Raw genomic sequence first — 27,800 nt, 5'->3', positions numbered from 1 at the left:
GAGGTCAGTTGGCCAACTCCTTCCTCTGTCCTGACCTAACGGCTCTGCAGGAAATAAGGCAGAATTAATGGAAAAGCTTTTTTGTACATCCATTTGGACACTGACATAAAGGTGGGTAGAAAAAATGGAAAGCTTTGGAATTTCTGAAAAAGATGTACATTGGTGCTATATTGGTACATAGGGGGGCTGCAATTTAGAAAAAAAAGAAAAGGTGAACGTATCCTTTAACAATCAAACTCAATTTGAATCTGTCTTTCCACCCCTTATGCCTCGTACACACTGGGCCTTTAGCCCCAGGGCATGAGAACCCAGCAATTATGTGCGGGTGAAAGGTACAGGTGCATCAACCAGCCACGCTGCTGGCAGTCTGTAAAAGTCTATGAATAGCTGACAACCTGAGTCTGGATGGTGCATTGAGTGGTACTAATGTTTAATGCAGTGTGTCCAGGGACAAATGTTTAGAGCGCAGACCTGGACCCATACTGCCCTAAACATATGTATCTGTAGGTGCATCCTCCTGCCACAGCAGCTGCCAGCTTCTCATAGACTTCTAGGCTCCGTTCACATATATGCATTTTGCATTTGATACTTTCTCCAGCGCTTTTTGCAGTTTGTTTTGCATTTTTCCTACAGACATTTTTACAGCATATTGCATTGCTCTTTTTTTTTTGTTAAAGTGGAATTTTTTTTTTGTTGCTGGACAGAAGCAAAATGCAAAACGCAACAAAAACACACTACCATGCATTTCAGAAGCTTCTCCATTGAACTATATTGTAGCAAAAACGCTACTTTTTGCTTTTAAAAAAGTCTCTGACCCTTTCCAAAAACTCAGCAGCTCAAAAAAGCATAGATGTGAACATGTTCCATAGGAAACCATGGTAAATGGACTGTAGTGCGTTTCTGCAAAAAGCACTAAAAAACGCATTGGTGTGAAAATGGTGCCCGTAGCGAAAAGAGAATAGTGGAGGGCAGACATGACTAGGTGAAGAGGGGAAAGAAAGACAGGAATGGGTTAAGTTAAAGGGGGGTGGTCAAAAAACATGAAGGTTACCTGATTGGTGATGGGTAGTACGGGGTGGGATCTTCGGCAATTTTGGGGAGTGGTGGGGGGGGTCGGACGATCCAGTGCTGGAATTGCAGCTGAAGAAGAAACTTGGGGGCGGTTGTTGATCTTTGGAGGCGGCAAATTATTTTAAGCGAAAGCGTATGGTTGGGACTCATCTGTGGTGTGGTTTGCCCGGGTGCATTCCAGTTAACCGAGGTTTAGCTGGAAGGTGGAGGTTCTACACTGCAGAAGGTGTGTTTTGTCTCCAAGTCGGTGCATTGCAACTGGAGGCCTACTATGAATATCATGACTAAGGTTCCACAGGGGGATATCAATATTGTTTGGTCCTTCGTAGACCAACAACTTATCCTGTATGTTTTCTGTTTTAAGGAATGTTTTGTGATTTAAGTTGTTAATAAAAGGCCGTGAAGGCCATTTTACTCCAACAGTGTTTGGTCTCATTTATTGGTTTATGGAGAGCTGAGGGGAAGGGGTATTTCAAGAGTGTCGGGTTGGGGGTGGTTTATTTGCTATGGTCTTAGCTAGCACATCTCTTCTACACTAGTCATGGAGCCTTACAGGCTTTCAGCAGTGAAGCTGTTTGGTGCAACTGTACCTTCTACCTGCATCTAAACACCAGAGCCTCATGCATCGGGGCTAAATACTCATTGTGCAAAAGGTCTTCGTGGTTAATGGGAGGCATTAAAAAAAAAAGACACTCACCTTGCCGGTAATGGATAAGGTGGCAGTGTCTTATTAAACCTTGTTTAAGGTTGATTGCTACTACATGCTGCTTGTGTAGCCTACTCCATGGGGATCTACTTGTTCCACCTGTTTAGCCATTGATTGCTGTTCTTAGTGATTAAGCACTGGCAATTTTAGTGGCACAATTGACTACTAAAGGCCTCCCCTATAGCACACATTCTCTTCCTCCTCCTATCACAATTCTTTGCGCCTTTGATTCACATATAAAGGCATTTGTGATCGGCTTGAGCGTACGCTGTTCTATAAGAGCCAATTCAGAATTCAAACACTGCTTTCTGTTTGCATCAATATGCTTCACCAACTGACAGAAGTAAACCTCAAATGCTGTCTACATTATTCTATTCATCACTCTCTCTACCATTCCTGCCGTGCTGTTGTGCGTATCTGTAGGAACAGCTGTATTCTAGCAGCTGTCTATGGTTATATAACATCACCTTTATTTGAAGATTTTAGGTACATCAGTTTTCCTCATCTATCATGTTAACTTCCAATGAACATTTAAATGTTTGTGATGTTCTGTAGTGTATGACCACTTCAAACCACCAGCAATTCTTTGTATAAAACAGCAACTTCAGGCAGATAGGTTGTGCTGCCCAAAATTGTAACATGTATTTGTTTTTCCAATGCTCTAGAAAAGATTGCCACAGACTATTAATCACGCTCTCTTTCTTCCCTCTGTTGTCCTCCCTCTTCAGTTGTTGGTGTCTTCAGTTGTTGGACCGCTAGTTTTGCTGCTCCAGCATATAGGTTGGATATGTCACTGTATTTCATGACTAGGGTAAAGCAGATATCAACCACCAAACACTGTAACAACTGTTACAACCTGTTGTTGCAACTGTTATAACCTCTTTACCAAAAGTTCTAGAATAGTTAGACCAACACCAATTTGGAGTGAAAATTGACTGTAGTGGCCAGTTACCAACAAATATTCAATACAAAAACATTCATTTAAACAGAAACATAATAATAACCATGATAATCAAGGTTGCTGATCTTTGAAGGCACTAAAGAACCAAAATTTGTTTTTGTATTTGCGTAACCACTTAAGGGCCTCCAGCTGAAACACACCGAGCTGAGGGCGATCCCAACTCTCCACATTCTCCAAAGATATCTCCATGTTCCAAATTCCCAGTTAATCCACCATTAACTGGATCTTTACAGAGGACACCCATACCATAGATGGGATCTCACTATGCAATATCACTGTTAATTTAGAAGGCCTCTGAAGATCCCAACCACCACACCGCTATGACCACTGATGAAAACAAATCCAAAAATCTGGTTGGAGGGTGGGAATTTTCTTTTTCTTCGTTGGGTTCAAACTGTTTGGAGTTCTCCTAAATCCCACCTAGACCACATCAAAGCCCCTCCTAAACCTTCTAAATCCTGGTACATAACCTCACATCTCCTGATAAGCTGTTAACCCTCTATCTGCCTGTTTCCCTGCTTACTTAGTCATGTCAGCCCTTCGCTTATTTTATTTAGTTATTTATTTTTTATTCAGTCCTCTCTTGACTGATGGATTCCTTAATAGCCGTCTCCCTGATGAAGAACCCCAAACTGCACTCTGACTGTATGACATGGATCCTTTATTTACCACAAAGAACAATTAACAGTTCCAAGTAACAAACAGCACAACAACTGTTGGTTAGAGAAGTGGGTCTTTGGTGTCCACTAGTCAAAACAGCTTTATTAATGCACCCTTGTCCCCAGCTGCGCTCCACCAGCTCAAGAACAGCTCCAGAATTGACTATAGTTGATTTTCAGGGAACCAAGTCCCCTTTAAAACAACTGACACCAACTGACTTGCACCATACCACCATATAGGCTCTCCACTTTGTAGCTATCTCACTTCTTTTCACAGACCCCCAAAGATCACCTAATCAGAAAAATTCTGTGACAACTACAAGACAATTGCAAAAACATTCACAGGGGTGGGTGCATAGTACAACTTTCCTCCCTTGCTGACCTTCCAGAAAGCACACCTAGCAGCCCCTGCAGCTCCTACCCCTGTGGCTCCTTCCTTCCACCTGACTCTTGCTCTCCAATCAGGTAAGAACTAACGTTTACACTTACAGTTACTCTTTCTCGGGACTATTCTTCAGTCATGCAGCCCCTCCATTTATTTTGTGAAGGTCAGTGTTTATCGTGTCTTTGGGACCACTAGATCCAGAACATCTATTCCAGCCATTTGGAGACAGCAGTCGAGTGGTGGGGTCCAATGAGCTAGAAAATTTGTGGTCCATTATGGCTGCCTCTAAAGTAGAAATTGCACACCCTTTAACTTTTTTCTTCAGTGTGCATGTTTGCAGCATCATGGATATACTTATTAGGATCCTTTCTTACCATTCTAGATTCACTGGAACTCAAGATGGAAACGTGTCAAAAACCTCAAGATTACGTACTAGATTATGTACCACTTCACGATCAAAAGTAAACTTGGTTCCATTTTTTTGCGGTCAGCCTTCTAACTCATATAACATACAGTAGTTATGTAAGGGAAGACTAGGAGAGGTAGGGTGTAATGTACTTTGTGTATAGCATATCCAACAGAAAACAAACACCTTGCACATGTATCCAGGTAAGTAATCCAAAATGAAGTAATTAATACATTCAATAGTATTCAATGAAAAGATAATTATACAGTATTTGTTCAGAACATCCAATACCACTGTGCAGCAAGCATGTTTCCACCATTCTGGGGCTTGTCCACAGAAAGTGCTGATTAGTTCACTTTGGATCACCTTTAAAGCTAACCTATGCTTTGCTCTTGCAAGGCAAAGCAACACACTAATGCTTACCCCAACCCCCCTTCCATGTATACTTGCCTTCCCTTCACTATCCCACTGATCCTTTTACTGCCAGGGGGCACAAACAAATACCCAGTAATTATGGGTATAGTGGATCAAGCAACTCATCTTCCACCCATGTGACAGGACTTGATCTTGGCAAATGGCCATTTAGGCACCAATGTCATCACATGGGGAAGAGGAAAGAGTTCTCCACCCTGTGAAAGCTCTGACTAGGATCAACTTGAAATTTAGAACATTGCTTCTCCCTACTTCGGGGGTAAAAAAAGGAGCATCTTGGTATTAAAGGGAAGGAAAGTATAAGATGCTTCATACTTGTTCTCCAAAATAAATAATTAGGCAATAATTTAAAGGTTGGCTGAACATTTTAGGGTAGTATAAGCTTGTTTGCTTGAATAATAGACATTTATAGCAGTCAATACATTAGACCAAAAATAGTGACAAATGAGGAAGTAACAAGAGACCAAGGGATTTGTTTCCAAAAAAGTCCCTCCATGTGGTAATTATGGATGATGTCCCCATGGATGTTTGAAGAGGGGTAAGGGAAGACCCACCACCTGTTTATGGACATTGGAAACTAAGAGGTCCTGATTATGGACATAAAGGATAGAGATGAAGCTTGTCATCTGTTCATAGATGCTGCTACAAGTGACAGGTGAGCCCAGGAGCTAGATCGCGCACCCATAGTAGAGGATTGAGAAGTGTGCCATTCACTCCTCAGCTCCTGATGGGTCATTCAATATTATATTTCTATCTATAAATAAGATATTTATACATTTTCACATTCACACTTTCATTATATATATTTAAATTAATTTGGAATGTGTCCTTCAAGGATTTACTTATCACACGGTTCATACAAAGAGGATGAAAACAACAGCATATTTTTAGCCTTTAAACCAAATTTTTTTTAAAGTCTATCAAATGTGTCGCTTTCTGTCTTTGGCCAAACAATATAAAATACATGTATCAACATGGAAATAATAGCAATCCGCAGCGACGTATTCTATCTACAAAAATGAGGACAAAACCAGACATTCTGCGTCCATGTGTTTCTGAGTGACAAATGACCCTTGTATGCATTTTATTTCTGCTATTATTAGGTGCCGCAGAGCTTGAAACTTTTAATTGGACTCTGATCGTTGAAGTTATCCTAAAGGAAATGCAGTTTTTATAGTTGGAATTGAAATGAAATGTCTAATTGTGTAATATCGGAGGCAATTTGCCACAATGTTCTAGTGGAGCCTTCAGAAAATAGGTCACAACAACAGACTGACAATTAGACGGTCAGTGATACGGGATTGTCACAGCAGGTTACTAATAATGAGAGTAAAAGCGTTCACGTGGGTCTGGAACGCATAGCAAGAGGGTACATTAGGCTGCTGTGCTCATAGTTAGTGAGCTGTAGATTTATATTTTCAGAGATGAATTCTGTTCCTTCGGGCATAAAGAGAAGAAAAGTAAGAGCTGTGTTAGTAGAGATTCCTAAGTGTCCACGTTCACACATTTAAAGAAACACCAGTAAATATTACTATATAAAGTCAGGGGGTAAGGCGATATCCAGGGATAGTTACTTTGCTTTTAACAGTCTTCTCTCCTTCCCCAACCACTTTATACTCACCTTTCCAGTGCTCTCCCTTCATTCCTTCCTCTGTGGTTGCCACTTCAAAAATTCAGGCCAACCAAGGGAGGAAAGATCATCACTGGCCAATTGTGGGACATCTTCACTACCCCTGAGCTTCGACACCAGCCTTCTTGAGTAGTTTGGTGGCCATAAAATGGTTATGGGGTGGACTTTACACAGGCTCTGTGACTTTGCCCTGAATTGGCTCCTGAGACTTTGACATACATACATTTACAACACAGTCTCTTTGCTCAGGGCTTGCAGAGGCTCCCTAAAGTGGTTGTAAGCCCTTACATATACCCAGGGAAGCGACTGGCCTCAGGCGATACATAGAGATTAAAAAACCCTCCTACATAAGTTGTACCTGTTTATCTATAGTGTTCTCGTGTCTACATCCTTTCTAAGTCCAGAATTTATGAAGCTTGTCTGAGCTGTCAGAAAAAAAGGGGGTGGAGAGCTGACATTACACTCCGCAGGGCTCAGTGATGGGAGCACTGAGAGGTGATTGGTGGGAAGAGACACACACCCCACACACACAGCTCACAGGGACAGAGCTGAGACTGTCAATCTGCTGGAGGTCCCTCCCCTGTCACCATTTTTCTCTTGGTGTTAGGAAGACTTGTCAGATGCAACTCATGCAGATAGTAGAGGAAAGGGGCAGCAGACAGAAACTACACTAGATCGGGGTCAGCAACCCTTTGATCGTGGTCTACCTTTTTCGACCATGGGCAGACCGCAAACAATTACTTACACTGCCAACTCCTGCCTTTTAGTTGCCGGTCCCTCCCTTTCCCCCAGCCTCCTCCGCTGCTCCTGTTATCCTCAGTGCACAGCAGAGAGAGGAAGGCAGCACGGCTCAGAACGGAGGGCGGGAGGAGGAGCTGACCAAATTAACTTTTCATATTAACCCACAGGTGATTGGTTGCCAGGTCAGTCCTAGCAACCAATTATCAGCTTGTTAATATGAAAAGTTCATTTGGTCAGCTCCTCCTCCATCCTGAGCCATGCTGCCTTCCTCTCTCTGCTGTGCACTGAGGACGACAGGAGCAGCAGAGGAGGCTGGGGGAAAGGAGGGGCAGAAGACATTGCTGGGTAGAGGAAGGGGGCCAGAGGTCACTGTTATGGGGGACGGTGGTGGCAGAGGACACTACTGAGGGGGAGAGGTGTGCAGAGGAAACTGCTATGGGCATTGCCACCTTCATAGCAGTGTCCTCTAGCTCTCCTCATATCACCCCCCCTCTGTCCCCCCTTTCCCCCATAGCAGTAACCTCTGGCCCCCTTCCCTGCCCCCACAGCAATGTCCTCTACCCCCCTTTCCCCTATAGCAGTGAAATCTAGTCCCATTTCACCCCCACACCAGCAGTGTCCTCTCCCCCCCCCCCTTCCCTCCCATGGACAGTTCATTTAAAAATCTGAATTCCAAGCAAATGTCTGGGGATTGGGATTTTTCTGCCTCCCCCCACCTTGGTGCCCTAAGGCAGCTGTCTATGCAGCCTTATGCTGGCCCTCCTGTCCTTGTTCCTCCTTTTTTCTGCTGCCTGGCCCTTCCCCTAAGTGCTTCCCTTTCAACAGAGCTTCTAAAAATATGGTGACAAATATTAAAGAAAACAAATGTAAAATTAAAAAACTACTGACACCATCCAGTGCCCTACTGACACCATCCTCTGTCCTACTGATGCTGTCTACTGCCCTACTGACTCCATTCACTGCTCTACTGACTGACACCAACCTCTGTCCTACTGAAACAATCCACTACCCTGCTGACTGACATCATCCACTGCTCTACTGACTGACAACAACCTCTAACCTACTGGCACCATCCACTGCCCTACTGACTGACACCATCCACTGCTCTGCTGACACTATCCACTGCTCTACTGACCAACAACAACCTCTGCCCTACTGACACCATCCACTGCCCTACTGAGTGACAATGTCCATTTTTAAGGTAGGCTAAGTTTGTATTTTTACAGTGACATTTGTTTTAGTATATTTTTCTACATTTTCCTTGCTATTTAGTTAGGCCTTGCTAGTTAGTTTTTTTTTTAAAATGGTGCTGAACCCCGGTGATGTTTGATCTTTTTCATGTTGTTCAGATAGATCTCCACCTCTCAAAGTTGCCTATCCCTGCACTAGATAGAGATAAAGTACACACTATAGAGGGATATGCTTTGTTCATATTTCATGTCTGAGGTTTACAGCCATTTTAATATGTGGTTTGCTGTTGTAGACAACAGAGACCTCTACTTATATTTATATTCCAAAAGCAAGTGCTCAAAAACATGGATGATGGTAACTGAATTGCACTTGCAGTGAATTAAACCTCCCATATATATCTTTTTTCTAGTTATAAACTGATGAGCTGTTATTTTGTCCTTTCCTGAACTGCCTGTATTAGATGTGGGACCCAGGGGCGGACTAACCATTTGGGAACTCGGGCACTGCCCGAGGGCCCGGGATCAGTAGGGGGCCCCATGAGATGCCCCTGGTACCTTTCATAGGCTTTTTTGGGTGTGGTTTGAGTGTGGGTGAGGACACATGATCCCCTATTGCCCGGGGGGCCCCATAAGTTGTCAGTCCGCCCTTGGTGGGACCCATACAGTACCCATGGATCTGGCAGAACCTAATTAGATGCAGGTCTCTAACACATAAAGACAAAAAAGATAAGTGAAAATGTCTTGATAAGTCACAAGAAGAAATCAGCATCCAGTTTTATGTGATAAAGATATAAAAATCTCTTTTATATGTTTGACCAATGCTAGGTATCTAAGGAGAAGCACATAATGTGATCAGAAATGGCAGTGCAGTGAACAATCAGTGACTGGCATTCCCTTCCCAGCAGTTGAGCTGAACAATTATAATTGTCTCCCAGGTTCATAGAGCGCTTAGATTAAATATGAAGGGATGATAGTTTATTACAAATTTGCTGAAACTCTCCCCAACAAATTCTCAGAAGTAACATTGCAGATTCATCAGTTTCCCATACTACTAAAACCAATTGTCTGTAACTCCAACAAAAGAAATATTCTAGCTTCGGCCAAGAGAAGCCAGAGAAAAAAAGGCATTATAGGAATCATGTCTACTTCAAGGAAATCTCTGCCTTTGTAAGAAAAGAAAATACATATATCTGCTGCACAATTTATTTTGCAGTATAGTTATTAAAATGACTTTTACATTTCAATCAGCAATTGAAAAACCAAGCCATAGTTTTCTTTCACTGCCAAAAAAAAAATCCAATTTCTCATTTCTTTTGCAACCATGACAACAATATTGCACTTACAAACAGGATTTCCTTATCCCCCTTTTTCCTTTGCTGACTTCTGCTGTGACTGTTCATGTCTAAAAGCCTGCTAGGGGTGCCATCTTCAATAATATAGCACTTGAGCGGATAATGAGATTAAGAAAAATTATAATGATTTTGGCCAATGATATGGTGTTAACTGGTTTATGTTATGAAAAAAACATTTTATTTTACAAATATACTGTAAATGTAAAACAGGATCGCTCCATGACCCTAATTTGGGTTTACTATAGAGATAGCAGAGCAGTAGCTTTTGAGATTTGTCACTTTACAACTGAAACTCTGCAACGAGCAAGGAGAGAGGGTGTAGACTGAGGTGAGGTACTAAGGTTTGCATCAGGCCTTTTTTTTTTGCAAAGCAGTTAAGGGTAGCCTGGTAAACATACAAACAGTAGCTTATAATACCCTCTATAGACAAAAATAGTAAATACGAGCCTATATACTGTGCAAAATTCTCATTCTTTCATATATACATGTGTATATACACCAGGGACGGACTGACCATCTGGAAACTCGGGCACTGCCCGAGGGCCCGGGGTCAGCAGGGGGCCCCATGAGATGCCCCTGGTACCTTTTTCATAGGCTTTTTTGAGTTTGGGCAAGGACACAGGGGCCCCATGATCCCCTATTGCCTGGGGGCCCCATGAGTTGTCAGTCTGCCCCTGATATACACTATATTGCCAAAAGTTTTGTGACACCCCTCCAAATCATTGGATTCAGGTGTTCCAATCACCTCCATGGCCACAGGTGTATAAAATCAAGCACCTAGGCATGCAGACTGCTTCTAAAAACATTTGTGAAACAATGGGTCACTCTCAGGAGCTCAGTGAATTCAAGCGTGGTACCGTGATAGGTTGCCACCTGTGCAAAAAGCCTATTTGTAAAATTTCCTTGCTACTAAATAATCCACAGTCCACTTCTAGTGGTATTATAACAAAATGGAAGCAACTGGGGACAACAGCAACTCAGCCACCAAGTGGTAGGCCATGTAAAATGACAGAGCGGGGTCAGTGCATGCTGAAGCGCACAGAGCACAGAAGTCACCAACTGTCTGCAGAGTCAATAGCTAAAGACCTCTAAACCTCATGTGGCCTTCAGATTAGCACAACAACAGTGCATAGAGAGCTTCATGGAATGGGTGTTCATGGCCGAGCAGCTGCATTCAAGCCTTACATCACCAAGTGCAATGCAAAGCGTCGGATGCAGTGGTGTAAAGCACACCGCCACTGGACTCTAGAACAGTGGAGACGTGTTCTCTGGAGTGATGAATCACGGTTCTCTGTCTGGCAATCCAATGGACATGTCTGAGTTTGGCGGTTGCCAGGAGAACGGTACTTACCTGACTGCATTGTGCCAAGTGTAAAGTTTGGTGGAGGGGGGATTATGGTTTGGAGTTGTTTTTTAAAGGTTGGTCTTGGTCCCCTAGTTCCAGTTAAGGGAACTCTTAAGGCGTCAGCATACCAAGAGAATTTGGACAATTTCATGCTCCCAACTTTGTGGGAACAGTTTGGGGGTGGCCCCTTCCTGTTCCAACATGACTGCGCACCAGTGCACAAAACAAGATCCATAAAGAAATGGTTCAGTGAGTTTGGGATGGAGGAACTTGACTGGCCTGCACCTGATCCTGATAGAACATCTTTGGGATGAATTAGAGCAGAGACTGCGAACCAGGCCTTCTCATCCAACAAATGCATTTCTGTAAGAATGGTCAAACATTCCCATAGACACACTCCTAAACCTTGTGGACAGCCTTCCCAGAAGAGTTCAATCTGTTATAGCTGCAAAGGGTGGGTCAACTCCATATTTAACACTAAGACTGGTATGCCATTAAAGTTCATGTGTTTGTAAAGGCAGGTGTCCCAATACTTTTGGCAATATAGAGTATATATATATATATGCGCATGGGGTGTGAAAATTTAATCCCTGGAATGACATGCTCTAATTTGCACAATCTCGAGCAGCAGATAACCATAACATTTTGTGTGAAAATTGGCAAAAGTGTAAATGAAACTTTAGCTCTATTACAGTAACATTCCACGTAGAAATCAAGTATTTTTCAATGGCATAGGAGGGAGGGGGAGATGTCCACGATGATGCAAGAAGTAGACAGTCAAAAACGCAAAGAACAGATGCAAATGTGGAAAATAAAAAAGGTTATGGGAATCTGTTTAGAGGAAAAGACCGGAACTCTGGCATAACAAGTGCATTCTCCACCATGATAATGCTCCTGCACATTATACGTTAGGTTTTCATGACTGTTCATGGATTCCTGGCCCAGAAATCCATTTCAAAACTAGACTAACCACCTTATTCCCCTGACATAGCAAACTGCAACTTTTGTTTCCAAAAGTATAAAATGCCTTAAAAGGACACAGATTTGATGACATCCAGTACGCTGCAACAAAGATACTGTGCAGTGTTCCAGAAAGTGAATTCCAGGAATGTTTTTGGCAGTGACACAGTCATCTAGAAAAGTGTGTTGCTTCAAAAGGGGCTACTTTGAAGGTGACAACAGCCGCTAGTGTATAGGTAACCAGCCCTTTTTTTTCCCCCCACAGTCTATTCCAGGAATGAAATTGTTAAACCTCATACACACTGTGTAAAAAAACATGATATAAAAGAAACCCATATTGCCATGTCAGGATTGGTATAACCCAATAGGGGTATGTGTTTTATGTATACAGTATGTGTTTATTGGTATTTAGTAAACACAAACAATTGGTTGACACATAATGAACACACATGGTTGCCACATAATGAAATAGTAAGTAAAATTGAACTACTATGAAAAAAAAAATACGAGGGTAATACAAGAGGAGACAGGCAACTGTACAGGATCTGAAAGGTAATGGGTATAGATAAGATGAAAGAAGGCCAGACTAATGTGGCATATCATGGCAGGAGAACAGTCAGAATGCTATGGCACAGGATAAGAGACTGGATAGCATTTATTAGGTGCTGAGCAGCTGGGCTCAGGTGGTGATTGATGATACCCTTTAGAGCCACTTGTTGGTGACTACCACAATTTAATACGCATAGTCAAAGGATCGCAGTGCCACCAGCAAAGGCAGTTCCAGGGAGAGGGGGAGAGCGAGAGAGACTCTCTCTGTGCACATTAAATTTCCACGGACTAGACAGCTTCAACATCGCACCTGTACTAAAATAGCAGTGCAAACGCTATGGCATTCAATCAAAAAAGCATGCCTGAATTACACTAGAATACTGAGTGATTTCACCGCGCATATGTGTGAACAGAGGCTAAAAGGTAAGCAGTTGGCTGACTCAGGTGACCACCCACCACTAAACAGTACTTGAAATGGACACTATTCACTAAATGTCAAATGGACATTGCTCTAAAAATTAGCATTACAGTAATGAAAAAGAAAAAATATTCTAAAAGCACCAGAGCCCTTTCAAACAATCCCATGGCTATTTGAGTTTGTGTGTGACATTTCTCAGTTTTGCTAAACTGCCGAGCACTTTGACAAAACCACAAGAACAACAAACACAGCAAAACTCACCATGGATCTCCCCAAATGTCATTACCGTGTTTCTAATATCTCTGCTGCTAATTCCAACTAAGCCCTGTTTTCTTGCAAGTTAAAAATGTAAGTACACAGCTATCATATCAGTGTGTGCCTTTGAAATTTATTGTTAGAGTAAAAATAACAGTTGAATAGTCAGTCAACTCAAAACTAATGTTTCAGTGTTTGGTAGATGATGGAGCACTAAACTATCTAACAATTTCTAAGATTTCTTGGTAATTCTGTTGGCGGGATCTCTGCACTGAGTTCACTGATATGCACTCCTTTAGAAAAAACATAGCTCCTTCTCTGACGGATGTTTAATTAAGTGTGCATGGTCAAGGAAAGGTTTATTCAGGTTCAATGGTTTTTGGCTTGCGAGTGATTTAAAATTCACGTAGCTATTGGTTTCCACCACAGGAACTCGTGGATGCACAACTTTTCATGTAAGAAGCATCCTTCTAGTGGAAGCACCTCTGACAAAGAACAATTTCTTGTTAGACTGGAGCTTGCCTGACTGTGTGTAAAAAAGCTTATATGAGATGGCTGTTCCATCTGTACCAATGCCGTTGCAAGGGAGGGTTTGGTACCAAATCTCTGTTAACAGAGCCATCTGTGATTGGCGTCCTTCCCATGGTTACGGATTGATCTGATGAGGGGAAAAGTGCTGCTTTCATGGTAATTGAAGAACTAGTACCATTATTATAATGACTGGAGGATCTGTCCTGCTGACAACATTTTACGGACAGGTAGTTAGGGGAGCTCTCCAACAGTAATACGGAAGGACATTAAAAAGCCTTAGTAGCAGAAGGTGAAAGCCCCTGTTAGATTTTTATATTTGTGTCCCTGTTGTAGATTTTCCCAGATTTTCTGTTTGGTGAAACCCTTGATAGCAGTGAAGAAAATGAAATGTTTCACCCCCTGATCCCCAAAGACTGGAGGTGCAGTCCTAAGGCAATAGTGGAACAATGTGTGCATCTCCAAGACAGGAATGGGTAAAACTAATGATTTCTTTTTTCCCCAAAATGTCAGCACAAATTAGGAAATTTGGGTGAACTTTCAACATTTTGGCAAACTTCATAGGCCTCAGTAGGGAATCCAAAATTAAAGTGTATGTCAAGCCCAATTCTTTTTTTCTAGTTTGGGTAGAGTGGGGAAGTATTAGAAGTTCTTTTGGTATTTACTGCTATCCAAGGCTTCGTTGGAGAGATTTACTAGTATAGCAACCTATGACTTTCAATTCTTACCTGGGGCTCCTGCTTAGGGGAGAGATGTGTTTGGCTGCTGAATCCTCCTAGGCCCGTTGCCTGAGAGGATGACCATTTGACTGAACAAACAACTGAGTTTGAGGCTTAGCTAGCGTAACCTGGTGGTTGAGGAGCCATGGAGAAATGCCAGATGTCTTGAGGGGCCAGGAAGCTTGGACCTCACTGGAGTACAGTGTCTTCTCCACAGGGTGTTGGCAGCTGAAGCGATAAGTGTTTCACAGTCAGGAGCTACAATCACAGAATGCCAGGTCGGTGTAAAAGTTCTTCATCTGTGAGGACTTTTGTTTCCCATTTCTGGACTCTGCTGGTCCTTGAGTGGTCTGCACCCTTACCCTATCTCCCTGTTCCCTGAGTTAATGATCTCCTTTTGTTTTGCATCTAAAAGTGACTAGTTAGGTTGCTATACTAGCAAATCTCTCCAACGAAGCCTTGGATAGCAGTAAATACCAAAAGAACTTCTAATACTTCCCCACTCTACCCAAACTAGAAAAAAAGAATTGGGCTTGACATACACTTTAATTTTGGGTTCCCTACTGAGGCCTATGAAGTTTGCCAAAATGTTGAAAGTTCACCCAAATTTCCTAATTTGTGCTGACATTTTGGGGAAAAAAGAAATCATTAGTTTTACCCATTCCTGTCTTGGAGATGGTAGGACATGTAACAATATAATATCAAGTATATTCAAAAGAACTGGATGGATACGAAACTGGGTGAGTTTAAATTTTAGGGATTGTATTTGTTGCATTGTTGCGAAGGTATAGCACCTTAAATGTAAGTATATTTAACCAGGCAATAAAATTATGTCCATAGAGTGAATAGTTTCTTTGGTGTCTTGGGGAATTATTATATAAAAAAAAAATACTTTTCTCACAACTGAAAAGTATATATTGTACCTCAATATCTGTTCCATTATCATTTCCTTCATCCATAAACAAATCTGAAAGACCAGCAGCTTCAAAAAAGTCATGAGCAGTGCTGGGACGATTTGTGTCCACGGAATGCCTCCTCCATCTGTGCCTGGATAGGTGCAAGTCCACGGAAACACTTTCATCCACTCTGGATATGGGCGGACTGATGAAATAAGATGAGTCTAAAAATAAAAACACAAAGAAGATTGATATAGGCAAAAAGTGTAATTTGATGAAATTCCTGAAATTCAGAGTTACACCTACATCCCTGAAATTCAGAGTCACACCTACATCCCATCATGTAATACTGGAGTCTCAGTATGTTAGGAGCCTTAATCCTAGGCATTACCACATAGAAAAAAAGGGGGCATTTCTCTGCTACTACTTTTAGTAAGCCGCTATTTGCATACTGAAAACATAAGGCTTCTGGGATTTGCCAGAAAAAAAAAGTATATATCTACTGGTACCTTGTGATCGCTGAACCTTTGTTTAACATGTTCTTCCAATATAAGGTCTAACTAGAATGTATCTGGGACTTTGCTAAAGATGTTAAATTGTCTTCTGATGGATGGATGGATAGCAGGCATCTTCAGAGAAAGTTGCTTTTTTCAAGAGAAGCCCAATAACCTCTATATTTTGACTTGGTCTTTAATGGAAATTGCAATCAAAGCCTGCTTGGTTTTTGTGTAGCCTACACCTTCCTGCGCCTTCCTATTGGCCACACCCCCATCAGGTTTTCTTGCAAATAAGAAGTCACAGGCATGCTGGCTATGTTATAGAGCTGGCAACCCATTCAGACATTGAGAGGTTCCTGCTGCTCAATGTTAGAGATAATTTAACATTTTAAGCAAAGCCACAGCACACTTTATAGCTTGCGCACATGGGCATTTTTTTCACACTCCTCTTTCTCCATGTCAGAGTGTAAAAACATCTTAATGCACCGAATAAGCCATGGGATGGAACTCAGTAGCATCTCATACTCATCTTGAATGTACCTGTAAGCACACGGCATCTGTCAACTTCCACATGCCTTTAAAGCAAAACTGTTATTTTGAACTACATGGTGAGTATGTGACTTCCTCCTATGTCACTATCTAGCACTTGGCGATTGGTCATTCAGGCACCCAGTGCCTACACATGGGGCTTCAAGCGAGTCTTTTGCCCTGGATAAGCTCCAAGTTCCAACCTTACATAGGTCATTGTTTCCAAAATGAGGGTTGCTAAAAAAGGTAAGCATAGGCTACCGACAGGAGCACTAATAAAGTAAACCTGGTCTTTGGATTGGCAAAGCTCAGATAGTGACTTTATATTTCACAAATTTGAAGTTGCATTTCAATAATCAGAAACATGCATGAATAAATATTAGGAAATAAAGGATAAGAAAAATGACTAAGCACAAAAAGCACAAAGCTTACAATATAATTTAAATTGCTCCGGTTAGTTATCCTAGCTCAACATGATTAGTTTCTATGGCAAACAGCTCCATGCTGGAATGCATTGTATGAAAATTCCATCACCAAAAGGCATTTGCTGTACATGGAAATATTATTTATAAACTGTACTTTCAATACTATACAATATCACATTTATATGCCATTAAAGATACATGGTGTTATACTTAAAACAAAAATGTATTTTTTGGTTTGGATTGAAGAGTGAAATCAGTAAACTCAATCAACACTTTTTTCTTCTCTACAATAGAAGAACGACAGCTGACCTACAGTCCAGGACCTGACACAATCTTTAAAGTTCTGTTTCTCTCCATCCCTGCTACTGCATCCCATTGACCAAAAGCATAACCCACAAAGCAGAATACATGAAGCTTCTGTTGTACCATAGGAACTAAACTTTCCTGCTACAGACCTATTCAGCTATGACATGTATACAGAATTATATTAAGCAATATATCCTACATGAGATAATGATAGTTAGAGAGGCAAGACATCACTGAACTAAGTTTGTTTTTAACAAACTTTGTGAGCTGATCATTAAAACTCCTGCATCAGTTCAAGCAATAGGGCAGCCAACAGTCACATGGTCTCTGGCTATCGGACGCTTTGTGGGCAGGTCATGATATTAGATTAGAGAGTCTATTTTTTTTTGTTTTTTTAGCTAGACAACTCATATCAGGTAGATATGACGTGAGAAAACATGATCAGTAGACACAACCTTTTTCAACATTACCAAGCATAAAGCAGAACCTGCATAGATAAAAAGCAAATATGGCTTCCTCCATACCAGGGGCGGACTGACAAGTCATGGGGCCCCCGGGCAATAGGGGATCTTGGGGCCCCTGTGTCCTTGCCCAAACTCAAAAAAGCCTATGAAAAAGGTACCGGGGGCATCTCATGGGGCCCCCTACTGACCCCGGGCCCTCGGCAGTGGTCAGTCCGCCCCTGCTCCATACTTATAACATACAAAACTATACATAGACGCAAGGATTTAACACATAACAACATTATTTACATTAAGCTGTTCTGTTCTGAAATGGTAGTTGCCTGGCTGTGCCAGACCTAAAGCCTAAATCCAGGTTCTGATCCCACCTCCTCTTTTGACCCACTCTCTCTGGATCCAACCCTACACTGTTAAAAAAAATCAATGCAATTAAGGTTTTGTTTACCAATCTAGGGTCCACTCTGGTGACACAGGTCTTTTGTGCCTTTTTTTTTCTTCCAGCAGGAGGCAGAGAGTTTCCCCGTGTAATGATCTTTGCAGCATTCACCTATAAATTCAGAGTGTGGGTTGGAGCTTGACACACTGGGCTCACAGGAAATCTGTTGAATGATACTGGGTGTCATTCAAACTACTGTATAAGAGCAGTGGTGCTATATCATTAGATTGGTAAATCTATGGTGGACAGTGCTAGAGGTTAAGTGAGTATAGCAGCCATAGCTACTGGGGAATCCAAATTTTGCAAAATTGAATTGGGCTTTAAAGCTCATCTCCAGGCAAAGTAAAGCCTCCTTCCCACTCCTTCATAATTTTTCTTTAAATAATGTCTTAAAACCCAATGTTTTCAGTCACCTATGTCCACTGTCACGTCCTTCACCAGCACCTGTTCCAAGAGTGGAGATCAGTCATTCAGCACTGCAGTCCCATGCTGACCAGTGCCATTTTTGTGGCATCATCACCACAATCAGTGCTCTTGAGCCTGAGAGGACCCTTCAGTATATGGCTCCATCTAAGCCTATGGGAATACAGTGATACACACATGGTAGCGCACACGTTTGGTTCTAAAGGCTCAAGGTTTTTTTATCTCCATGTATTCTATGCATAAAGGTAAAAAACCTTCTGTGTGCAGTACCTCCCCCCCCAACTCTTACCTGAGCCTTCTCTGATCCAGCGATGTTCTCAACAACCTCTGCTGTGTGGGGACTCTTCCTCCCCATTGGCTCCCGCTGCTGCCAATCACAGCCAGTGAGCCAATAAGAAAAGAGCAGGGGGAGGTGGGGCCAAGCCACGGCTCTATGTGTCTTTTGGATGCATAGAGCAGCGGCTTGGGGATGAGCATGCAACGGTGCCCCTAGGGCAAACGGATTTCCTTGGGGGCTCTGCTCGAGAGGAAGGAGCCAGGAGCGCCGGTGGAGACCTGAAAAAAAGAGGATCTGAGCTGCTCTATGCAAAACCACTGCACAAAGCAGGTAAGTATAGACATGTTAAAACAAAAAATGACGGTTTAGTGTCACTTTAAGATTGCCTGGTGTCAGGATTAGTACTTCTTTTAGCATTACTTTTGGCAGGGGTTACACAACATCTATAACCAATAGTTGTAATCTGCATACAGGTCTTGTACGTTTTAGGAGGGGCTTTTTGTATAACATGACAACAGAAAAAAGCTCCTTCAAGAGATGCACCTCTCTGATCTTTCTCAAGACCTATGTGTGGAGGCATAGCCAGTGCTGAACAAATTTTCATTGGATGGGTTGTAAATAGCAGAGAAGGTATCGACACTGGAACTTGAGTAATGGGGAAGGGGGAAGAGTCATAATACGGCCTCATGTACAATGGACGCTTTGGCCAACTCACCTCAATGCCTTTCTTCTTGCAGCAGAGAAAACACTTGGTTCTTGTAGCCGTGGTGACGTGTTTAGACACATCAAAGGCTTGGTAATTAATGAATTTCATTGGCTGGAATAATAATTTATATTGGCCATTGGAATGAACTAACATTCAAGTGCTAAACGTGCCTAGCATTAACGAACATTTAGACGTGTTTACACTTGCCAAGTGTTTTTTCTGCCAAAAAACTTCTCTCCAATATTGGTGCGTTCAGATTTCTGCCCCTAAACACCCCTGCCTCTGAACTCCTCTAAACACCTATGTGTGCATGGACGCATAGGCTAACATAGAGGGGCATTTAGGGGAAGAACAAGAAAAAAAAAAAACATCAAATGCCTGTAAGACAGGCGTTTAGGAGCTCAAGTGTGCATGAGACCTTAAAGTACAGCTACCCTTTAGAGGAAAATAGCACTTTCACTGAAAATATAGAAGAACATACTATAAATGACTGCCACAAAAGCCATTTTTGTTATTAAAAATTACCTTAACATTTCGCTCCACAGCCGCTATAATTTTCAAAAAACGTCAAAGAATTAAAATATTGCTTCCTCACAACTTTGGCTGTAAAATTTAATAAGCATACTTTGATTTTGTTTACTAGAACTTTTTTTAAAAAGGTGGAAAACAAATCCTAAGAAAAAAAAATAGCACAGCCTGTACGTGGAATATTTTGTTGATAAGATATATGAAATTTAAATGACTCCGTATCTAGCTTAAGCAGTACATGCAGTTTATAATTGAAAGTGTCGGCTTAGACATTCAAAGCATATTATGAGCTTGTCAAAGCCTCTCTTGTACAAGAGAACATTAAATTAGGCTGAGGTTCCTTCAGAAAAACAGGGGAGAATAAATATAATTTTGGAAGTATCTTCCCTGTCCCTGCTGGTTACCACAAAATGAACCACTGTCGCAAGATTAAAATCAATATAATAGGTTTAATGAGTGTATCTGGAATTTTGCTGACATATTTACACCCTTAATAGGAACCTGTTACAAAAGAAATGTTGGAACAGCATTTGTTGCTTGTCAGCTGCCTGACATCATGGTAGGAAATCTCTGGACTGAAGATGAATATTGCCGCAAAAGCTAATTTTGTTATTTTATTTTTTAATGTGTGGTCAGGAGCTGGCTACTGCACAACGGAATAGAGGGACATTGCCAAAAGTAATCAAAGACTGTTTAGTTCCCTCCTAATGCCGAGATTCAGGCCGTTACATCACGTCCTGTCTCTAGAGGAGGAATCATTCTTCCTGTCTGAGAGCAGAGGATCTTGGGACTTGTAGTCCTGCAACCAACCCTCATTGTATTTCAGTTTTGGAACCAACAGGGGAAAATGGGAGAGCCTATAAATATAACTGGATCTGGTGGGCTCACTCTCTTGGGGACATCAGAGAGAATGGTTGTATGCCGCCATTCTGCATCTAGTTGCAAAGAGATTCAGTGGCCCAGCCTGCACTAGTGACACACTACACACTCATCTACAGGTCTGCAACACAGATCATCAGTGTGCACAGCCGCTCGCAACTGTCCAGCAATCCCACAGCCCGTCGGTGTGCTAACAGCCAGCTGTATGACCATATCTTCCCTAGCAGAGATAGAAAGACTCATTCAGCTCATCCCGTAGTGCCAGAGACCATAACTGAGTTGGGATTGGTGAAAAAGGCAGTTGCCCACCCTTTATTAACACAAAATATGCTCAGTGAAAATTAATACAGCCCTTCATTAAATTATAACCATAATAATTTCCAATTAAAGTCCAAAAGAAAAATTAAAAACAAAAAACAAAAAGGTCCAAAACAAAAATATATAACCAATGTCCCTCTTAAAAAATAAGTAAATAAATACGTGTTGTCCAAAATTCATTCAAGTGTAAAACTCTGTTTCCCAACCACTGGACATGTTTTCGTCGCAAGCTTATGACCAGGACTGTCTTGTGCCAACAGCAAAGCATGATGGTTTGAACAGCCATATGATGGTGCATCATGGTTTGAACAGCCATATCTTGGTATTCTGCAGGTCCCATTGTCACCTTGAAATGTGAGGTTTCCCAAAGGCGGTAGCATTTACCAAGATGATAATGTTCTGATTCACACAGCTGGTGTAGTCAAATCATGGTTTGACGAGCATGCAGACGAAGTCTCACAACTTCACTGGGTGCCGCAGTCACTGGATCTCATTATCATAGAGCCACTATGGTCAATTTAGGAAAACAAGGTTCTGGCTTGTTTTCCGCCTCTGGCATCGCTGCAAGAACTCGAACATTTTTTCAATGGAGAGTGGTATCAGATCCCATTATCCACCATCCAAGACTGATATTTGTCATTTCCCAGGAGAATTCAGGCCGTCTTGGATGCTAAGGATGGTCTAACACCACATTAGGATTTTGTTCTTTTACCTGGTGTTTCCATAATCCTGTATTTCATACCCACAAATATTCATCTTTTTTTAAAAGGGAGCCCCTTCTCTATATAAATAAATGTATAAACAGCCTTCATCTATTTCCTTTGCTTTGCACAAGTGATTGCCGGAAAGCTGGCTGTTCTAGGCATTTTCCCCACAATCAGTGTTTTACTCCCAACGTGCATCATTGATATATAGTGGATAATTACAGACTGCTGACATTACTTAATCATTGCTACCTAAGTTGGGTTACTATTGCTTAGTCTCTCAAATTGTGTAAATTGCTGTATATAGTTTGTAACCCCTTAAGTATTGACTTGAGCCAATATTAAGATATTCAATACAACTGTGGTTGTTGAACTTGTGTCCATTGCCCTTTACTCTGTGCTGGGTATTACTGGTAACCAGTTTAGTGAACAATGTTTCTTTAAACCATGTCTGAACCTAGAGTGTCAGAAGGGTTGAAGAGCTTATAAGGTCAGGATAGCATAATCCAGCGATCCTACGGGGGTCGTGCTATAAACGGGCTAGTCATTTTTATCTTGATATACAGTATCTGTCTGGAGTTCTGTTTTAAAATACACTTGTGGCAGAAGTATGTCCCGGCAAGATGGGCCATGACAGGACATAGATCCAATCCAGTGAATTACTGCAACCTAAGAGGCACTATAGAAGGTGTCATATGCCTTTAAGTGTTCTTTGTATTTTGTCCCTGCTCCTCCCTTTCCTTTGGTTTAGTTCTTGCTGTATAGATATCACACCCCTTTTCCCAGTAAGGCATTTCAGCTTCAAGCCTCATGTCATGAAGCAGATCACATTATGATCTTTTGACCTATCGAATGTTCATTGTTGTAAGATTCTCTCAGTTTATGGAATAAACTTCACAAGATCTACAAGGTCTCATCTAGATCGAATCACTGCCTGTGTTATTTAACTAAGATTGGAGTTATCGCTATCTCATCACAACTGTAAGTTACAGAGATCACACTTTCAATGCTTAGATTGGAGAGACAGAACAGAAGGGAATGCTGTTTGGGGGGAAATTTACAGTGTAGCTGCAAAATCAGAGAATTATAACTATAAGAATTTTTAATTTTATAATTAGTTGTAAGGCAGAAATCTACAAGACCATATGCTTACATTTTTCTTTTATAACGAAATAGTGAGTTATTGGAAAAGGCTGTGAAAATAACATTGTGAGCTGGGAAAAAAAACAACAGAAAAAAACTGTCAAATTCTTACACAATCCAGGAGATTGATTCATTAAATAAGGACGTGAGTGTAATTTCCCAAGAAGAGGATACAACAGGGAAGAAGCATGTCAGATGACTCCCCAGCTGGACGATTGTCCCCCACTTTATGTCTGAGTGGCAGTGGTCACCAGAACATACTGTAGATGATGGAAAATCTCTTCAACGGGGCTCACAGATTCTTTGTAGAGCAGGGAAAGTAAGATAGAAGCTCTGCTTGTTTTTTTATGGCTATGTCCCTATTAAGCAGAGTTTTCCTCACTTCCTGTGGTGCCACTGAAAGAAGTACCTAGAGGAAATAACTCCAACAAACACATTTCATGATAAACGTTATCCTAGGAAGAATCATTTATTTGGTTTTGTAGAAGAAAAAGTTGACAGATCAATGCCCGTACTGGGGCAGTTTTGCACAACATTGCATAACACAGCACAAAAGAATGGTAGAAAAGTCCAGGAGGCACATATGTTTACACTATATTTTACAAATTGCTGTACTAGCCCATTAAAAGGCCAATAAGTTCACAGAATATGGGTAGCCCCAGATTGAATACAGTATAATTTGGCTTGAAGCCTAAAGAGGCTAGGAGAGCAGATGAAAATGAGTGGAAAGTGGGAGACAAGGTGATCAAGCCATGGAGAAAATGTGACGTCTGAGCATGGCAAGGGAAACTGGGGGAGGAGTATTAGGCAGGGTTATAACTGGGGTGACTTAAGGAATATGGTTTCACAGGTTGTTAAGATACAAGTAGTTCAACGAGGGTATAGTGTATTGAATTCAGTTGTCCGAGACTTTTCAAAATCTGCTGTTGCAGTCATTTCAGAAGCTTTAAAGCAGGGGTGTCCAACCTTCTGGCTTTCCTGGGCCACATTGGAAGAAGAGGAATTGTCTTGGGTCACACATAAAACACACTAACAGTAAGGATAGCTGAAGAACAGCAGATCACAAGTTACAGTCACTGATATACATAATGTACCTGACTAATAAAACTTAATTTTTTCGTAATATATTTTATTATAAAAGTAAAAGAATGCAACAGAAAACTAATTCAATATTTGATACTGTTGATAAACTAACGCATCAATATCTGGTCTGATAGAAGTAGCAGCAATTCTCAATCAGATATTTTGGTTCTAATTTTGCCCTTCATGTGCTTCATCCTTGAAAATGGTTGACATGGATTAGGTGTGATTGTAAAGAGTGGGAGATTTTTCTTTGGAAAGATAAGACTTATAAAAGTTCAGTAAAGAGATGCCGACATATATTGCTTCGGCCGCATGTGTTTGTTAAGTGTAAATGCATTTTTACATGCTGTTTTCAAATCTGACAGATAGTACGGTGAGAAGTTTCCCCATACTATCTGTCAGAGGGAGGGGTGGGCGGGCTCTACTGCAGCAATGGAAACATGTTACATGTTTCACCCTAAAAACAGGTAATATGTTCCAAAGGTGAACTTATCACTTGCCAACCGTGCTGTAGCCGAATGATGGCTACAGCACGGTTGTCCAGTCCTGGGAGGGCGTCATATGATGTCCTCCCAGAACGCGCTCTCCTGCTTTTCCCCCGGGGGGGCGCGCACCCTTCAATCTCCATGATCGCTGTATCCTACAGACACAGCTAATCACGTGATGTGGTAAAAGGCCAATCACAGCGGCCTTTTACCAAATGATCAGCTGTGTCCAATGACACAGCAGATCACCGGTAAATGCAGTTGCCGGTTATCAGCTGCACTTTCCTTGAGCTGTCACATCGTGAGGAAAGTACTGCCAATAACCAGCAATTGTCAGAGGAAGGATCAGCACTGATCATCAGGGCACTGATGATCAGTGCCCAGCAGTGCCACCCACCAGTGCCACCCACCTGTGCCCAGCAGTGCCACACATCAGTGCCACCCATCAGTGCCACACAGCACTGCTGCCCAACAGTGTCACCAGTCAGTGCCCAGCAGTGTTGCCAGTCAGTGCCATCAGTCAGTGCCACCCATCAGTGATGCCCATCAGTGCTGCCTATCAGTGCCCATCAGTGCTGCCTATCAGTGTACATCATTGTTCCATATCAGTGCATCACCATCAGTGCCAGCTCATCAGTGCCGCCTATCAGTGCCGCCCATCAGTGCCCATCAGCGCTGCCTATCTGTGCCACCTCATCAGTGCTACCTATCAGTGCCCATCAGTGCCACCTATCAGTGTCCATCAGTGCAGCCTATAAGTGCAGCCTCATCAACGCACATCAGTGAAGGACTACAATTATCTGTTTGCAAAATTTTATAATAGAAACAAAGAAAAACTTTTTTTCCACATTTTTTGCTATTTTTTTGTTTATAGCGCAAAAAATAGAATACCCAGCAGCGATTAAATACCACCAAAAGAAAGCTCTGTTTGTGTGCAAAAATTGTCATTCAAAATGCAACAGTGCTGAAAGCTGAAAAATGGCCTTAGCAGGAAGGGGGTATAAGTGTCCGTTAGACAAAGGGATGAGCAAACCAATTTACACAAGCGAGAATCCACAAAATACCCAGATAATTTACCCTGAATCAGGGTTTGCAAATAAGAAGCATCTGTCTCCACTGTGACTTCACTTTTTTTATTAAGATGGTACCTACTTCCTTATTAAACTTATGACATCCCAGCACCTGGGAACCTTCACCCAATAACCCAACATGGTCTAAAAAAAGCAGGAACCCTATTAGATTTTCCATTGTTTGCTCATTTCTAAAGCACATTTTAAAACAGGATTTTGCTGGAGTTTAATTGTAATTTCATGTAACTTTTTTAGAACAAATCTAAAAAGTCACCATAAAGGCAAAATTAAAAGGTAACTCAAAAGTCCAAAGTAATGAATTATGCATAATATAAATGTTAATCTAAAATAATAATCATATTGCTTCTGGTATGTAATAACTGGAGAAGCAATACATTCTTCAAACCACTTTTAACAAAGTCTAGTAATTAGACAAGTGAAAAATGATACAAAAACCAGGGAAATGTAGTTGCAGCCTTTTTAAATTAATTTTTTTTCTTCAAAAGATGAAAACGGTTAATGAGTTTCTGAAGCACAGATGAAACTATCTTGAAGAAAAAATAATGAACTTTATTATTCATGCCTTCTGGAGCTTGACATTTTGCACCAATTATATGAAGGTTAAATGGATTAATACATTTGTACCTTTAAAGGTGTGTCTTTCAAGAACATATAGATATATTCTGTACTTTTGGTTTGCCCTTCAGTTTATGAACCCTAAAGATGAACTCATTCTAGTCTCTGAAGCCAACTGGAAGATCACTAGAGAGCACGTCTTAAATATTGTTGCTAGAATTTCTTAAAAGCAGAAGAGTCAGCAAAAGCCATGCCATGTTATGTTGACAGAGCCAAAAGGAATAATAAAAAAAAAACCTCAATTAGAAGCACAGCATAGTCTACCTACGGCTTGTACTCATCTCCATTGCAGGATTAAAATATGAAGAGTTTATTTCTCATTTAAAGATAAAGTTCCAGTAGATATGAGAAAAACATAATCCTGTTATCTGTTCATTATTCGTCCATTCAGACTATATAATATAGTAGTCTCCGGTCCTCACATGACCTACTGCTTTCTAGCTCCCTTGTCTCCTCCTCCCATGCTTGTCTCCAGGACTTCTCCAGAGTCTCCCCCATCCTCTGGAACTCTCTACCCCAATTTATAAGACTATCACCCACTCTGCTCACTTTTAGGTGATCTCTGAGAACCTATCTCTTCAGGGAAGTCTATCCTGCCTTCAGCTAATAATGGAATCTTCTACTCCTCCTACCAGTCCATCCCCCACAGTTATTACCTTTTGTAGCACTAGCCCCTCCCTCTTAGATTGTAAGCTCCAAGGAGCAGGGCCCTCCTAACCCTCTTGTATTGAACTGTATTGCTGCTGTATTGTCTCCCACTATATTGTAAAGCGGTGAGCAAACTGTTGGCGCTATATAAATCCTGTATAATAATAATAATATTTGAAAAAGAACTCTGATTATGCTGAAAAATCTAATAGTTGTTAAAAGAAGTTTGTACAATTATCTTGTATACCTTTCAGCATGAACCACTATCATTTTCCTACCTAAAAATGTGATCGATTCCTTCATCTGTGCTTCTCCTCACACAGATTCCTTATTTGTGGGTATTGCTCTTGTAGAAGGTGGCAGACCGAGAAGCCATTGGCCCCCCTGTGTAGTGAGCCACAGTCTGTGTACTACAGTTAGCAGCAGAGACTCATTCTAGAACCTCTGCTTCACCCTTCATGTACATCGACTTAATGTGTGTGAGTAGCACAAGTGGAGCTCTTTTGGGAGTATGCATGTGTCGTTCATTACTTGACAGCGCACCACCACCAGTGTCACCGCCACCTTTGCCTTTCTGTAGTGTCGCTTTTCTTGGGAAAGCACAAAGGCCAGGAGACAAGTGCTGCAAAAGCTGTCAATAAGGATTTCTGTTTCCTTTGTCCAGCATTGTTGAAAATTAAGGGGGCTGTCATAGTCTCTGCTTCAAGACCTAGAAGTATAGGGCTAAGTGTCTAGCGCTCTTCATCAGCAAGAGAAGAACATAGTAAAACTTCTTTATTACAAGCTTTGACCCCTGACTGTCACATCTATATGAATTTGTTCAAAAACCTGTTCAAAAACCAGGGACATTAATAGAGAGTTGTTGCCACCCCCCTTTTCTTCGTGGCTATACCTCTAAACTCTTCAGGAAGGTTCTCCATAGGTGTCAGGGCTCCGGGTATGACCAGAGGTGTGTGGACTAACACAGGGAAACGCAGGCTTCAGACATAGTATAAACAATATAATTTATTTAAGACTAAACAATACATAAACGCAGTGCAAGAC

At 41.5% G+C, this 27,800-nt stretch overlaps 1 protein-coding gene across 2 annotated transcripts in view; it reads right to left on the bottom strand.

The window, feature by feature from the left end:
• Nucleotides 1–27,800, bottom strand: part of PLXDC2 (plexin domain containing 2) — a 696,519-nt gene that overhangs the window by 438,356 nt on the left and 230,363 nt on the right. For both annotated transcript variants that reach the window (XM_089693732.1, XM_089693733.1), the window contains one exon: nt 15,231–15,427. In XM_089693732.1, coding sequence (XP_089549858.1) covers nt 15,231–15,427 — 197 coding nt within the window. The remainder of the gene's footprint in view (nt 1–15,230; nt 15,428–27,800) is intronic.

Source organism: Staurois parvus, unplaced genomic scaffold (genome assembly GCF_062004578.1).
Source record: "Staurois parvus isolate SC_StPar_1 unplaced genomic scaffold, SC_StPar_1.0 ptg000636l, whole genome shotgun sequence".
NCBI lineage: Eukaryota > Metazoa > Chordata > Amphibia > Anura > Ranidae > Staurois > Staurois parvus.
The sequence above is the reverse complement of the archived record's forward strand: the minus strand, read 5'-3'. Positions and strand labels throughout refer to the sequence as shown.